Below are 15,898 nucleotides of genomic sequence, written 5' to 3'. Positions count from 1 at the left end.
TTTATTTCACTTCTTAAACTGTATTTAGACTCATAAATACAGTATATGGGTCTGTATTAGGCCCATGAGTTCGCTTGCTTTCACTCCTTCCATTTTCTCCCCCATGCTACTCTGGAGGAGTAACCTGGTTGGGGCTGAAAAAGGTGATAATCACAGTCACACCAATGATCAGGTTATAAATTTATCTCAAACTGCTGGTGACTAGAGTTGCCTTTTTTCTTTTTTTTTTTTTAATGTACTGTACCTGAGTTATCATATGATTAATTAAAAAATATATATATTCTTCTTCATTGGTGTCCTTGCAATTCAAGAGATTTTTAAAAGGACTAATTAAATAGCTCACACGGGCTTTCTCTGAATGCTCATCCAACTAAAGAAGCAAACATAATTACATGTATTTGGACTGCATCAGCCAAATTTAGGAAAAAACACGGGCTGATTAACAAGTAGAAGCTTAATATAGGATACAGAGGCTGCTAAGCCAGTCAGAGCTGGGTCTCTGTCAATCAACTTGGCCAGACACTATGGCAGCAAACTGCTTCTATCAGTACACTAATCTTTGTGTATCTTTGCTTACCTATTTGTTCCCATATTTGTTCAGGCTTCCAGATGAAACTTAGGCTGCTGAGGTCAACTGCACTGAAGTTAACAGAGCGAGAGCATCACTGTTAGGAACCTCTGTAGAGAGAATCCCAAATTGCAGACATAATTATAGCTTTCATACAGAATTCAAAACTATCTCTTTAAATATAGCTGTTTAACTATGAAAGAAAAGGACATAATTTTGAGAGGCATGTGATAGTTGTTGCACACAGTTTAAGTTATACACAAAGTCCTTTTGATGCTAACGCTGACAGAAGCAGCAGAACTGTGCACTATCTGTTCTTTCTCAACATGATAGCTCTTGCTCCAGTTGAAGATGTTTCATTTTCACTAGAAAAGCAGACCTCAGTGTGGTGTAAGTTATGCAGGTGTGCACAGTGCTTTCTTTTCTTTACTTAGACCTGTCTAGAGCAAAGAAACAAAAGGTGCACATGCTGATACACAAAAGCCTCTGTGCCAGCTGTCCTGCCTGACACGCTGCTATTTTAATGCTTTAGCATTGAATCAGTCACTGCTTTGAAGCCACAGCCTGAACAAAGAATGCTACTTAGTACTCATATCAGCATTACTTAGAAACAGTATTTTTAATAATTAAAAAATAAAGTTACAAAAATGTGCATGCTTAAGGAAATACAACCACACAGACAATGCATGGGAGAATTTCAGCTTGAATAGAGTTTCAGCGGAAACTCTGCCTGCTGCTGTCCTACAGAGAACAGTCTGCGCACATGCAAACCACAATAAAAGGGTGCTGCAAACACTGCTTGGTGGGAGATGTGTTGAGAAGCTGCTATATTCGCGCAAGGTAAGGATCAATCTGAGTCATAGCAAGCAGACCTTTTTCCAAGTAAAAAAATCTGAATTACCTGGGGTGAATTTACTCACTGCCACCAACCTTCCCACTGCAGACAGAAAACAGCAGCCTTCATCTAAAGTAGAAATGGCTGATTTAGAGTGTCTCTGCTGGCCAAGCTACAGCTGAGCAGGAAGGTGTCTGCAGGGTCTCTTATGCCACATAAGACTCATCATTACATAGAGCCACAGTTTTGCTTTGGGGGAGCAAGAATACCAGAACTGTGCCAATCTTCCTTTATATTAGTGAGAACAACCCGAGAAGACTCACAAAACTCTGAGTAGTGAGAGAGCTGGATGAGATGCAGAAGAGGGAAATGGAGACACCTTTGAAAGAAGCCTCTCTGCCTTCGCTCCCTCTCATAACACCTTTGCCCACATCATCAGTCATCACATCAGCTTCTCTTCTCTAATTAAATGAGTCTGGACCTGACTTGAGGGGAAAAAAAAAAAAAAAAAAAAAAAAAAAAAAAAAAAAAGAGGCCTGTGACTACAGCACAGAAAAGTTACTTATTTGTCTGGGTGATGAAGTAGGAGTCTGGTCAGTCAGTGGCTCACCCTACATTATTTTAATGAATTGTCCATGAAGTGGCATATGCATAAGGTGCCATGTCAAAATAGTCTGTCATCATCACCAGACGAGCTTCAAAATGAGTACTAGGTGGCAGTGTGCGTGGAGCCCAACAAATTGCATATAAGCATCAGTCAAAACTTCCCCCCCGGGGAGACATGCCAGTACCTACCTGCTCTGTCAGGAATGCTGTCTTCTCATCCACTTACTTGGACATACAAAAACTAACTATAGGGCAAATTACTGAGATTTTTTTTAAATTTAGAATGAGCATTAAAATATGTGAATGTGACATTTGCAGCCCAAATGGCCTGCTTTAGAAATGCATGCATTTTTGAATGATGGAAGAGCTTGGTAACCAGTTCAAAGTTGGAAATTTTTCCTATAAAAATTCTTCATATGTAACTGTTTCCTGCGAAATATTAAAATCAACAGATTTTAAATACCAGTACGCAGACCATTACTGAGGTCCACGTAACACAAATACAGTGTTGAGAACTTCTCAGAGAAACAGAAGTAGCTCACTCCTGGCTCTTTTAGTTAATTCCAGAAGCTGTGAAACAGCCTAGTTTGGTAGCAGCTTTGTTTCATTTCTTGTAGCACAGAGATTTGCTTGGCAAGACCCTTTGCCTTGAATATACTTTTGATGTCTGAGAAAAGCCTGACAACATCTCTGCTTCCCACTTAATTTTTAAGTAACTGCTGCTTTCAAGTTCTGCACCCAAGTTTCCCATCCCAAGTTAACCAGTTCTTTTCCCTAATACTTTCATTTTCCACTTCTGCTTTTCTTTGCTGGTCAGATTACTTGGAGCTGAGCTCCAGAAGCACAACGGGCTTCCCAGCATTGCAGCTTGCACATTTTCTGTACAACTGATTACCACTTCCTTTTTTATTTCTGAATAAAGCAAGCTTCAAGGATACGCATTAAAATCTTCTAAAAATAGTGCCATGTCTGTTCCCTTGCATAGAGAGCCGATCTCTGATGTCAGCACTAGAGCTGGGCAGACATCTCACGTGGTTTCTGGATGAAGGTTGTTAACAAACCATAAGGAGTACATAAGTGCTCAGACCTTCCCAGAGAGAGCCTGGGTCACAAATCAAAAAGCAAAAAACTTCCTTTTCTCAATGCTACCATCATTCAGAGCGCAGCTGAAGGCAGTAACAGGGCAAGAGGCTTCTCCCTCCATTTTCCCACAAACCTACAACCACTTGGGAAGAAAAAGCCTTCAAAACAATTTCCTCACAAAAACCAGAATGCATGAAGTGAGCAAGAAGGTCGTCACAGATCTCCATTACAAATCTTGATGTGCTCCTCTCCCGTGTAATGCATGAAGTACCTTTAAGAGCAGGATTCAATTCTGTTTTAATATATCTTGAATTCTTATTTAAAATATTCGTGCAGCAGCACACAAGTCACCTTCCCTCCACGGGGAATGGACGTGCACTACAGCCAGGCTCCCACCTGCTTGACTGCTCTGTGTGTTCATACAGCTTGAAAGGGAAATACATGGACCAGCAGCTACCTTCCCAGAGCCCACAGCCATCCAGCACAGCACTCAGCTCCCCAGGAAATCATACCTACACAGCACATGCCTATTTAACCCACAGTCCTTGATGAGCTCATTTCCTATGAACGTTTTGCTTTAAGAAAAAAAAGAAAAAAAGAGAGTCTACCTTCAGGAAGCAGTGTGAAACAGAAGCCTACAACCAATTCAACCAAAGCTATTTACGTACTGCCCAAGCCTGATTCTTTACATTCATGGGAAGTTTTATTGAAAGCAAATTTCAGGAGCCAAAATTATTTTTCTCCTTAGTTCCTCTCATCAGGTTTAACTATATTCCACTTCAACAACAGAAGATTAAAAAAAAAATACAATCACAAGCCACTTGGAGTGCTTTTCTCCTCTTTTCCCAGAGCATGAACCAGATACTTTGGTGATCCTAAGGAGGAGGGAAGTTCCTTGTAAATCTAGTTGCTGTTTCTCCAATTACACCAGCAGCCTTTTTTAGCAGAAGTAATCCGGACAGAGCAGGCTGGTTTGGTGTAATCTGGAAGGCTGTTGTAATAACTGACAGACAGAAAAAAGCACAGGGAAGGGCCTGGCAGCTGTATAAAGCTCCCTCCGAGCCCTGAGCCCTGTAGAAGTACATCAGCCTCGGCCACCAGCATGACCAGCCAGTCCCAAGGAATCCAGCAGCTTTTGCAGGCAGAAAAACGTGCCAAGGACAAGCTTGAGGAAGCCAAAAAGAGTAAGCATGTGGCCTGGTTTTACTCTCTTTTTCTACTGTAAGCTTTTCAGAAATACAGTGGCTCAAGGAAAAAAATTATTAAATCTGCACACATTGCAGATGTGCACCTATTCTTTCCTATGTACCACTTCCCTTTCACTTGCATTAGTGCCATGCCTTTACTGCAGCAGGCATTTACCCAGATGCATACTTGGCTTAAATTCTGTGCACGCATGTGCTTGTGTGTGTGTGTGTGTGTGTCTTTACATTAAACAAGGCTTTCTTTGTTATATTCATCCTGCCAGCTAGATTTATTCTTGTTTTTTCTCTATGCCAATAAGGTCATTCCTTCTTTAGGTATTTAAACTAGAAGCCTACATGCCTCTGGTGGCCATCTCCAGAGAATGAGACTCTAGACCATGTATTTTGCTTTACACACATTTTCAGTGTTCCTCTTTACTTATGAAAACAAGCACCTTGCCTTTTAATCTCAACTGGGTGTCAAAAAGTATTTGACAATAAATTGGGATAGAAATAATCAAAGCCCCAGTACAATAACAAGAACTGAGACCATTTCTTATAAGGTCTTATTACGAGCTACCAGCAAGGGATCAAACATTCTGTTTAGCATAAGCATATCTTGTATAAGTGTGCATAATCGGTATCCAAGAATAAATTCAAACCTTTATATTCTAATCAAATACAAGCAACAAAATAACAAGAAAATAAAAGCAATATCTCAACTTATAAAAAAAAGTTGAAACTTCAATAATTCCAGTAAAAGTAGTAATCATGAAAGCAAGAATACCGTTCCATCCATCATTTTCTGTATTCATCTCCTATTGATTTTAACACAAAATACTGTGGCCACAGTTTCCTGAACGTAGGTTCCAACTACATGAGTCACCAACTTGCATTGGCCATGACAGATGAATGCTATTTCACATAACAATCTTGACTTAGAAACAGGAAGCTTAATGGCATCCTGCAGCACTGAGGTAAAATGGGTGAAGATCATAGAATGGTTTGGGTTGGAAGGGGCTTTTAAGATCAGCTAGTTCCAACCCCCTGCTATAGACCAAGACACCTCCCACGAGACCAGGTTGCTCAAAGGCCCTGTGCAGCCTGCTCTTGGACATCTGCAGGGAGAGGGCGTTCCCAGCCTCTCTGGACAACCTCTTCCAGTGAAGAATGATGCCATGTGCAGCAAGATAGTGTGATAAAGGATTTTGTTTTCCAAGAAAAAATAGAAGCTAAAGAAAAATAGTCTACGTAATCTGTATATTCCCTCTACCTATCAATCAGCATCATTGTGTGATGTGCTGATTTGTACAGCAGACAAGTGGAAAAGTCTTGTCCCTTCCTTGAGCATCCAGCTGCTGCCCGCCCATGCCTTGCAGCCATGCAGAAGCAACAGCATTCTCCCATCTTCACAAAAAAAAAAAAAAAAAGGCTCACCAGAAGGGTGTTTGGGGTTGCTATTCCAAACTTGAAGTCCAGGAATAACTAGGTAGAAATTCAACCTTTCTACAGCCAGCTGAGGTGCTTTCAATGAGATTTGCTCCCCTTCTGATGCAGGGCAGAGGACATGCATGGTTCCCCAGGGCAAAAAAACTGGGTGATCTGTAAGGGCACAACCTCACATGTAGGGAATGAGTAAGGTCTGAACACCAATTGCAGACTCAGTCCTTTAGCTGTGACAGCTTGACATCACTTACATTTTTGTGTGTTTGTGTGAGGTTTTTTTTAAACAACAAAAAAAGGCAATTTGGCTTTTTCTGAAACATCCAGTTTAAAAGAAGCTCTGTAAGTTAAGAAGTCTCCAAAATAAAAAGTATCATTATAGCATTCAAGTAATGACCAAAATGAGCATCTTGCTGAGTTCAGATATAAGCCAAGCTGGGTTTACTCCATTCTGCCTACAAGTACACTCCTCTGTCAGCAACCCAGCCCCATGCACAGCACTCATGATAAACATGGGGCTTCTTCTAGATAAGCTTCCTTCCAAATCCCTCTGAGTCTGAGTTCAACCCCTGCCCATGCCTACCAGTGCTGCAGTGCTGAGGGAGGAGTTACTCAGCAGCTACAGCAAACAAGCTGTAGAAGTTTTGTTTTCAGTAAAAACAGAATACAAATATTTCATCAGTATGACTTCCTTCTCTGTAACTCATCTCCACTCTCACGCTCTTGCTGTTGCTAGCACAAATTCTCCTTGCTGTCCTTCACTTCAGGTTTTCGTGGCAATGTCACTGTGCCACTTTTACATGCCTAAGTAAACCAGGAATGGCCTAAATAACTTCAGCCAGGGACTGAAGAGGTTTTCCTACTGCCAAATCCTGTTGTGCCAAACGAGAATTATTTCAGCAGTCTTGTTCCCAGAGTGATTCAGCAGTTGAATCAACATTAATGACTGCAAAGTCTGCCTCTGAGTGAGACTAAAATACAAGGAACATCAAACAGAATTAATATATGGAAGTGCAACCAGTTAACCTGCACACACCGTTTGGAGAAGCAAGGTGAAGGTGTTCTTCCTCACCTCAGAAGCACCAGCCCTGGCCCACCTCAGACCAGCTGGGATCAGCAGCTGCTGCTCTTGGCCGGGCATCTCAAAGCTCTGGTTGAGAGCGCTGAACCCGTCCTGCCCGTGCCAAGCAGCCCTGCCCCTGCTGAACCCTAAATATGACCTCCTTGTCACTGCAAACAGTCTTTGCACAACACCATGGGTTGAGTAAACCAGATTATCCTATTTATGCTGTAAAGTGAGAAGAAGGAAAGGCCGGCTGCTCGAAGGTCACAAGTGCAAGTCATTTTCAAGGAAATGCAGTTACCAAAAGTATGCTTCTGCAAAACTGTCATGTTTACTGCTGAAACTCACATAATCAGAACAAAATGTAGAATGGACACACAGAGAATCATACATAAGCAGATAATGGCCCTGACTGTTACTGAAATACGTGCAGCTGTTTGTAATGCAAAATCTACTTGGACTACTGAAGCTCACCAATAAATACAATTACAGCCACAAAGTAAAGTAAAAGTGTAGCATCGTAGCTCTTCTTGCTCAATATCCTTTATCTCGCCTTCCATATCACATTCTTTGCCATATCATCAACTGATGTCATTTATACCTGACAATTTATTAACAGTCAATTGGTAAATACACATATGCAAGGCTGAAACCATCCAATCCATTAATTGTGAACAAAAAAGAGCTTGCTGTTCTCTATCCTTTTGTACACTGCACTGCCTTGTCTATTGTTTTTTTCCTTAAGTATAAATTGTATCCCTGAAATAACTTATAATTCTCAGAACCAAAATGTCAATTTCTGAAAACCCTTTTGGCTAAAAGAAGGGAAAATAATGTGTCATGTACACTGGATTTAACAAAACTTGGATTCCTATAGAATTTTATGTCTTAGCTTGAATTTCTAGTTTCCAATACAATGGAAGCCTGTATGAAACTTTTCAAGAAATCAAATCATGTTAAAAAAACCCACAAATATTAACATAACACTTAAGAAGAATGATATCAATTACATCCATCATGCTCACTTGGACAATACCCACAACATATTTTAACTAGCAAAAAGCTATATATACACTGATCAGCTGGTTTTACTGCATTTTATTGTAACTGCAAAATAATCTTTAAAATGAGCACTCCTAAATCCCATTTAGCAGACAAAAAACAAAGCAGAAAACGACAGAAACAGTCTTATATAAAGAAAACGTCATTAATTTTTGGCAGCTTATTCATTTGACATTTCTGTGCAGAAATTTAGCTAGAAGCCCAGATGATCTGTTTGAAAACAGAAAGATGATTTTAGCAAGTCAATTCTGGGGAAGCAAGATAACAGTGTTTAAGCAAATTAGAACATAAAATTTTCAGAAAGATTTAATTCCTACTGCCTTTCTCTTGCAAGATGTTTGAATAAATAAATAAATCACTCTGGTTGCTCCAAATTTAACCAGAGTTATTTCATTAACATTGTGGCAATACCTATAAAGAACGGTATAACCTTTCTTTATGCTACTAGTTCCTTCCCACGGATTGTGTAAGAGAATATCTAATACAGGGCTGACTTGCTACAGAAAGATGGTTAAGATTAGAGTGATTTAACATGAAGCTTGGAAGCCTGCTGATTCCCCCTCCTCCCCTCAGGTATCCAGGGCATAGTGCGAAATGGAGCCAGGACAGCTCTGCTCCATTGCTGCTCCCTGTCCTGAAGGATGAGAAAGAAGGAAGGACAAACAGGCAGCATCAGACCTGGCCCTCACTGTATGTCCCTTGGGACAAAGTTCTCCTCAAACTCAGAGCTTTCTGCACCTCACCTTTTCAATCCTGGGGTAAATCTATGAAAGACAGGTTGGCTTGCCCATCCTTCCTCTTTCTCTAGCCCACTTTCTGCATGATCTTGGCTTAATTGCTGTGCTCTGCCACCCATGAGGACATAAGGTTTAATATTAGCTCAGCTGTATGATAGAGAATCCCACCTAGGCGTCCAGTAAGACCTGGAAAAGGCAATTCCTTATTGTACATCTAAGGTAGCAGACAAGTGGTTAATAACAGACCGATTAATTAATTTTGGTTTGCCTCTAGTGAAACAGCAGGTTAAGCTCTAGTTTCTGCTTAACTTAATCAGGTGCAGCATATGCACTATCGCATATGTTGGCAGTTGCTGCTTCTGTCCACAACATTCTCGAACTAGCAGTAATTTACTCACAGCTTTTCCACTTAATTAAATAGGAAGCAGCAGGTTCCTGCTGTGCCAATCTAAAGGCAACATGGAAAAAAGAAAACAAAAAAAAAACAGTGGCTATCAGTCTCCAGTGACACCCTATGTATTGTGGTTATTCCAGTGTCAGGAACCGACATGTATGTATATATTCACTTTTTGGTTCCCCAGCTGCATTGTGAGAGGTGGATGAACTGCACTTCTATAGTTAGCCTCTCTTTCTATTGTATGCATTTTAAATGGATTCATTTATCTATCTCGTGGCCAAATATGCAACATATTTAGTACAGATGGCCCCCCAGATGGAATTTGAAATTAAAATCCCACCATTTTTGAAATAATTTAATTTACTATAGAGATCCAATTCTTCAGCTGGTAAAATTGGCAGAGCTTCATTTTAGTCACTCCCTCTGATCACAGTTCCAGAGAATCTCCTCCCAGTGCCATTTCTAAAGGAAAACCTCTATATTAAGCTGAACAGCTCTAAATTTGGAGATGAGAGGAAGAGCAATTTGAAAACAAAGTTCTCATCTGGTCCCAAATTTTGTTCTCCAGATTGATATCAGGCTTTTACATGAGTCTGTCAGTTAATGATCCCAACACTCCATAAAGTGACACAGAAGCTGAAGGTATCAGCTCCTATCAAGTAAATTCGAACTTTTGGGAATTAAAATACATCATTATTCCTCTATACAAACTATATTACTTTCATAGCAGGAGAACTCTGAGATGAGTAATAGCCTGCACAGGTGAGTACACCACTGATGAACTGAAAGGCCGTAAAGCTGTGGAGCTCCCCACCATTTTCCTTCTTGCTGTAAAACCTCACCTCTCTGTGTTACCCACAACAAGTCCGTCCATGAAATCCAACGGTTTGAGAACCAGAACTTCAAAAAGAAATCCATGTTTCAGGCAAATCTCTGCTCCTGCTCACTGTCCTGCAGATAAAGCTTCCGAAGGGGCCACCAGCTGAGCAAATACTTTACCACTGGATCGGGAATTTTGCCCAGTCAGAAACATACCAAAAACAATGGCCTTCCTCTCACATTCGGCTCTGTTGTGCCCTGCCCAGTTGACAGATTGCTACATGTCACACCTGATAAGGCTTCAGAAGCCCAGCACAGGTGCAACCAATCTGACAGAGCCACCTGGAAAAAACAGGTCTGAAATTGGAATGCACAGCTCCCCAGCTTGGTTCAGGAATGTTCTTCAGGCTTTCCAAAAAGATACTGTTTTCAGTGTACTTGTATTTGAAGATTTAAAAACAAACTAAAAGCTTTCTGAAAGTATTGATATTTCTCAGTGACATCAAGTAGGTGGCCACAGCAAATTAATGAAAGGGCATTTCATGCATCAGATTAAGCAAACATGTTCAGTTGTCCAGTTTTGCATTATCCTCATTTATGCAAGTAAACAAGGGATTTCTTATCCAGTTGAGCAAGAGTATCCTCTCCCACCCCTTACATTCTAGATGTATAGGAGAAAGAGACCAAAGAAATAAAAAAAATAAAAACAGCAAATCAGCATCAGTGTCAGCAGCTTTAAACTTAATGCATCAACTTTCAATGCAAGAGGATTGCTGCCCTATCAGTTAGGATCTGCAGAAAGTAGCATAGCAGAATCATGTCGAGATCCACAACTTTTCCAAGTTTCTACATGCAAAGCATGCACACAACGTGTAACCATGGCATTGTCATGAGATGCTCAGTACTTCCCTTGTGTAAAAACTTATCACATGCCCATCAATCCCTCCACTTTCATCCTTGACCTAACATCGCTGTGACACCCAGGCCGTGCCTTTTACCTGCTCCTGCAATAACTTACATGGGTTTCATTTCACATACCCTTAATATTTACCTAAGAACAAATTAAGCTTGTAAACACAAGCCTTCCCAAGGGGAAAAGTCTAGTTTTCACTACTGCCTAAAATGCCATTTTTAAGTTCATCATCCTATTTAAAAATAAAATGAAAGGAAGACTTCACAATAACTTCGATGTTTTCTGCACATTTGTAGAGAATACTATCAGCTTCCTTTTACTCTTAATCACCCACCTCTGCATTTAACAGATGTTCAGGAAAAAGGGTGGGGGCAAAGAGGACAGAGCCAGGAGATTGCAGCTCAGTTTGGTAATGGTTAAGATGTATCTTGCAGCACTTTGGAAATCTGCCAGCATTAAACAGAACCCAGTTGGTGTGGGATGAAGGGATCCTGGCAGCCAATCGATGCAGAAAAACCTCACAAAATAATGTCTTTTCCAATCACTGACAACTAAAATCTGTTATCTGGCTGCTGCTATTGCTGATGAAGGGAAGATAGATATTTATTTAAACACAAAGCTGTGATGAAAAAAAAAGTCATTTGTGTTATGAGAAAACGTGTAGTTGCAAAAGGACTTTTTTTGTTAGCAAACCAGCAAGATTTTCATTTTGATGTGTGCTTTTGTGCAGAGAGCTGATCTCAGAAGATAGGTATTTTCACTCTAGAAGAGCCCTACTAAATCCCTTCAGCTCTTCTACCAATTCTGTGCAGATGCCACTGATGCTCACCTTGCTCAAAACTTGGTCCAGGAAACTTCTACCCAAGTTAAATACCTCTTAAGGTGGGAGATGCACCTTTTGGGATAATGTGACGACTGTGACATAAATCTGCATTTCTTCCCTCTGTTAGGAAAGGGAAAGAGACTGAAGCAGGCCAAAGAAGAAGCCATAGCTGAGATAGACCATTACCGGTTGCAGAGGGAGAAGGAATTCAGGAACAAGCAAACGAACGTAAGTGAGACCTGTAAGGGCTTTTGCAGTAAACCAAACTGTGTCAAAGAGCAGGATGTGGACACTCATAAACTCTCCTGGCCATGCTGATTAAACACACCTGTCACACGGGCCTCACCTATGTTGTGCATATACTTCAGTTTGACTTCTTTCACAGGATTGGAATGCATTTGTACCTGATATTGTGGATTTTAACTACTGAAATTGTCCTGATTCTGTATTACAGTTCACGTTTGCCCTTTGGAAAGCATTTTCTCCCTTAAGCAACAATACTTTCAGGTTCTCCTAAAGGAGTGTTCCAGAAAGACCTCGTTTCTGCCCCGAAACTGGAAGTTGAAATAAGGTAGATGTTCCAGTTAAAAATCCCTCTTCCACTTCTGTGGAGAGATCAGCTCCCTCTGTTCCACTTGAGCTTTTTAACTGCATAGAACAGTGCATCTTTGATGAACTGAAATCATCCAAGCTTTGGAGTTTTTCTCATCTTCCTAGAAACAACTGTCTGGATATTTCCATATCTGATTTGCAGTTCGTTTCATAAATTTATGGCATCTTGCTGTCATCTCTGCCATTTTCATAATATTTCACAAACTATTCTCTTTTTGCTTGGCAACTTTCCTCATGGTTTTCTTCTTGTTTCCTTGCTGTTTGTTTTGTTCAAAGGAAAGAAAACTGTTCAAAAACAGCAACAACAAAAAAGCCAAGGAGGTCAAATAAAAACTGCCATATAAATATATTATTTCAGACATATTTCACATAATACATTTCCCAGCAGAGATCATAATTTTTAGAACATACACACCAAGTTTCCTGTATGCACTGTCAGCCTCCAGACACACTACCAGTCTGCCAGGCCAGGTGGAGTTGTCTTATACAAACAACTTCAGATTTTTACTGATCCTAACAAAGTAAAAATGCATCTAAATGTCTTAAACTTCTCAACCAAACGGAACTTCCTGGTTTAGTCTAACATACACAGCAGAGGAGAAAAAAAAACTTTGTTTTGGTGCACTCAATATTTTCATCATAAACAAAAACTCAAGCTGCAAGCAGAGGCCATTGTTCCACACCTGAGCATGTTACACAAGCAGGCCAGAGCATTTATTGCTCCTCAAATGAGAGCATGCTGTGTAAGATTACTGCAGTCCCGCTTCAAGTTCCCTGGCCCCATTATGCTGAACGTTTAGCTACCTCAGAGCAACGTCATCACGTTTAACCTGCACTAAGAAGGCAGTGAGGAGGCAACCCAAGAAGGTCTGACACCCAGCTCAGTTTGCTGGCTCGTGTATGCAGACACTAATATAATTTTTGGTCAGTCTCACTTAATGCTGTTTCTCATCTTACTGTGTGTTGCTGGACCTTACTGGGGTAATTTTTCCTGTCCCATGAGATGTTCGGCACCAGTTCAAAATGAACAATGACAAAAAAAAGGTCATGATTAATATGAGGTTAGAGTGACGAACAACAAGACTTTGTTTTCAGAAATAACAACTTTTCAAAAGAGACATACAAAATTGAAGTTCAGAACCCAAACTGGTTTTCGTAGTGCTCGTGGTGTTGCACTCAGGTCTGAGGTCACTGAACTCCGGCATTGTGAACGCTGGCTCCAAACCTGTGCTTTCAGAAACAGAGTAATGCATCAGCAACTTTGGAATGCCTCTAACATAAAACCAGCATGGGCAAAATGATGGACAGACTATAAAGGTCAGAAGAAATCACAAACTAAACTGAACATTGCCTGGATCCTGATAAGAGAACGAATTCAGAAGTGGAGTGGAAATAAAAGATGAAAAATAAGATTAAGAATCAACCATCTCAGATCAGTATTTAGCACAAACCAGGAGAGCAGGTTCCTGATTTAGAGATGCTCTTCTTATTATAATCCTCTCCTTGAGGTTTTGCAAAAATATTTAGTAGCTGGATAACATGCAACCATCTGGGATCTCTAGAAAGTTATTTTCCCCAGTGGAAAAAATCAGCTTCATAAATCTGGTTTAAGTTGTACAATCTTTCCCACATGAGACCCTTACAACTTGTCTAAAAGCTAAAATAAAATGCCAACTAAAAATAGTTACTACAGAAAATGATACTCTTTTCCCAGTGTTTACAATTGTGTCTACATCCTGTATTTCTTCCAAATCAGAAAATGTTTTACATCTGGACTGCAGACAAACTTCTTACTACGTTGCCAGGTACAGATAATTGCAAGCGTGATTTGTGCAAAAGGAGATCATAGTTCAGCTGCCTCTCCTTCTTTCAAGTACTAAGTTGGGCAGAAGTCACATGGAAAATACAACTAATGATTCCTCCTGTTTGAGGTCATCCTCTATGTACCCCTACTACCATCACAGGTTAGTCCAGCTGCTAGTCCGCCCCAGAGAACTGTGGCAGGAACAAGGAGAATATGTTATTTATTACTTTCTTACTCTGTGTGCAGAAATGTCTTCCGTTCTTCCCCGTGGAATTCTCCAGCTAAAAACAAAATCCTCTCTCAGTATCTGAAGGACTTTTCCATAAGGGAAGAATGCGAGAGATGTTGGGGCAGTGGGGGAGGAGGAACAAAGCCACGGATTTGGAACGTGTGCATCTGTTTATAACATAACCTTGCTAAAATGTTCAGCGAGTGGAGAGTCAATTAAATTCTAAGCGAACGTCCTGATATTAACTGTGCCAGAAGCTGTCTGGTACTTTGCCAGATAAGAAAATGTAACATTAAAAGACCTTGTCTGAGGCCTGTTGAGGGTTATACATCGGTAGCTGCTGAAGACATTTCAAATACTCTGAAACTCTAACAATGCAGTTTCGGGAAGGCTTTCCCATAGTTTTGCTCCTTAGCTGTGCTCGCATTCATTCTGAATGAGGCCAAATGAGGCACAGGAGTGCTGAAACTTAGTTGACTAGTCATTAAAACAGAAAATGAATAAAATGAATGGTTAAAAGACAAAACACGTACAGCATTGTTCCCACAGGGAGCTGGGAAATTTGCATTACATGGGAGATTCCTATTGCTAATGAGCATATGAAAGAGTTGCCTTTAATTCTGTTTTCATGTGTACGGTTCAACCTAGATCATACCCTTACTGTTAGAAAACAGTGTGACGTGTTTGCATTATGTTTATGCTAGACAATAAAGAGAAGTGCAATAAACACAGTCATGCATAATGTCTGCCTTGCTTAGAGGACTTTTGCTTTTTCAGGTAATGGGCTCCCAAGGTAACCTCTCCGCTCAAATAGAAGAGCAAACAACAGAAACCATCCGAAACGTCACCAGCAGCTACCAGAAGAACAAGGAGAGCATGATGAAAAAGCTTCTGAACATAACATATGATGTCAAGCCTGAAGTCCACCAGAACTTCAGATACGCAGCTTAAGATCAACTATATCTAAGGGAAGGTTGTTTGTAAAAAGTAGCCTTGTTTCTTAATAACCACAGATAGTTCCTCCTCTATTGTTTCTGAATGTGTGAGAGAAAACACTGAAGCCAGAAGCGTACAGTTCCACAAAGGTTTTGATGCGATAACAACCATGCAGAGTTTCACAACCATTTGTTGGAATAGTGTTGTTCCCTGTTGACAGCCAAGCCCCTGTCATTTGGATGGGTGCAAGTCAATAACTGCAGAAGAAATGATTATTTGACACCAGCAGCTTTTCAGTGGGAGTCTTTTTCATATCAAATGTTCTGTACTAAACAGGTTGTTGCATAATGTCTGTTTATCTCAATCTTTAGTATACTTCAAGTCACATGAAATAAAATACTACAAAAAATAAAAACAAAGCATTTCTATTTAGATTGTGACATATGTAGCAGTCAGGTTCTGGAATATAAAGGAGCAGTCCAATTTTGGAATATATAGGAGCTGCCAGTTTTTGGTGAAAAATAAGACATCAGAATAATTCTCATTTTTTTTAATCCTAATTTAAAGCAAAATATAGACATCTTGGGTAGAATTATGTTCAAAAAGCCATATTCAAGGTATCACCCTGTTATTTAAATACATCATGGGCTTTATTGTAGGGTTTTTAAGTCTGAAAAATGACAACAGCAGCAATCATTTATAAATTTGCCTACGCTCAAGGTGCACTCTAGCATGCCCATCATTACCCATACATTTACACCAAAAGCACAGGAATCCATTAGCT

At 40.2% G+C, this 15,898-nt stretch overlaps 1 protein-coding gene across 1 annotated transcript; it reads left to right on the top strand.

Moving 5' to 3' along the window:
* The first annotated feature begins 4,031 nt into the window (after window positions 1-4,031).
* ATP6V1G3 (ATPase H+ transporting V1 subunit G3) lies at window positions 4,032-15,517 on the top strand. The gene is made up of 3 exons (XM_042820202.1): window positions 4,032-4,276; window positions 11,661-11,761; window positions 14,956-15,517. The coding sequence occupies exons 1-3, from the start codon at window positions 4,195-4,197 to the stop codon at window positions 15,127-15,129; spliced, it is 357 nt and encodes a 118-aa protein (XP_042676136.1). The 5' UTR covers window positions 4,032-4,194; the 3' UTR covers window positions 15,130-15,517.
* The last annotated feature ends 381 nt before the right edge of the window (window positions 15,518-15,898 follow it).

This window comes from Centrocercus urophasianus, unplaced genomic scaffold (assembly GCF_019232065.1).
Source record: "Centrocercus urophasianus isolate 14NV4802_14NV808 unplaced genomic scaffold, USGS_Curo_1.0 seq_18, whole genome shotgun sequence".
Lineage (NCBI taxonomy): Eukaryota > Metazoa > Chordata > Aves > Galliformes > Phasianidae > Centrocercus > Centrocercus urophasianus.
The sequence above is the reverse complement of the archived record's forward strand: the minus strand, read 5'-3'. Positions and strand labels throughout refer to the sequence as shown.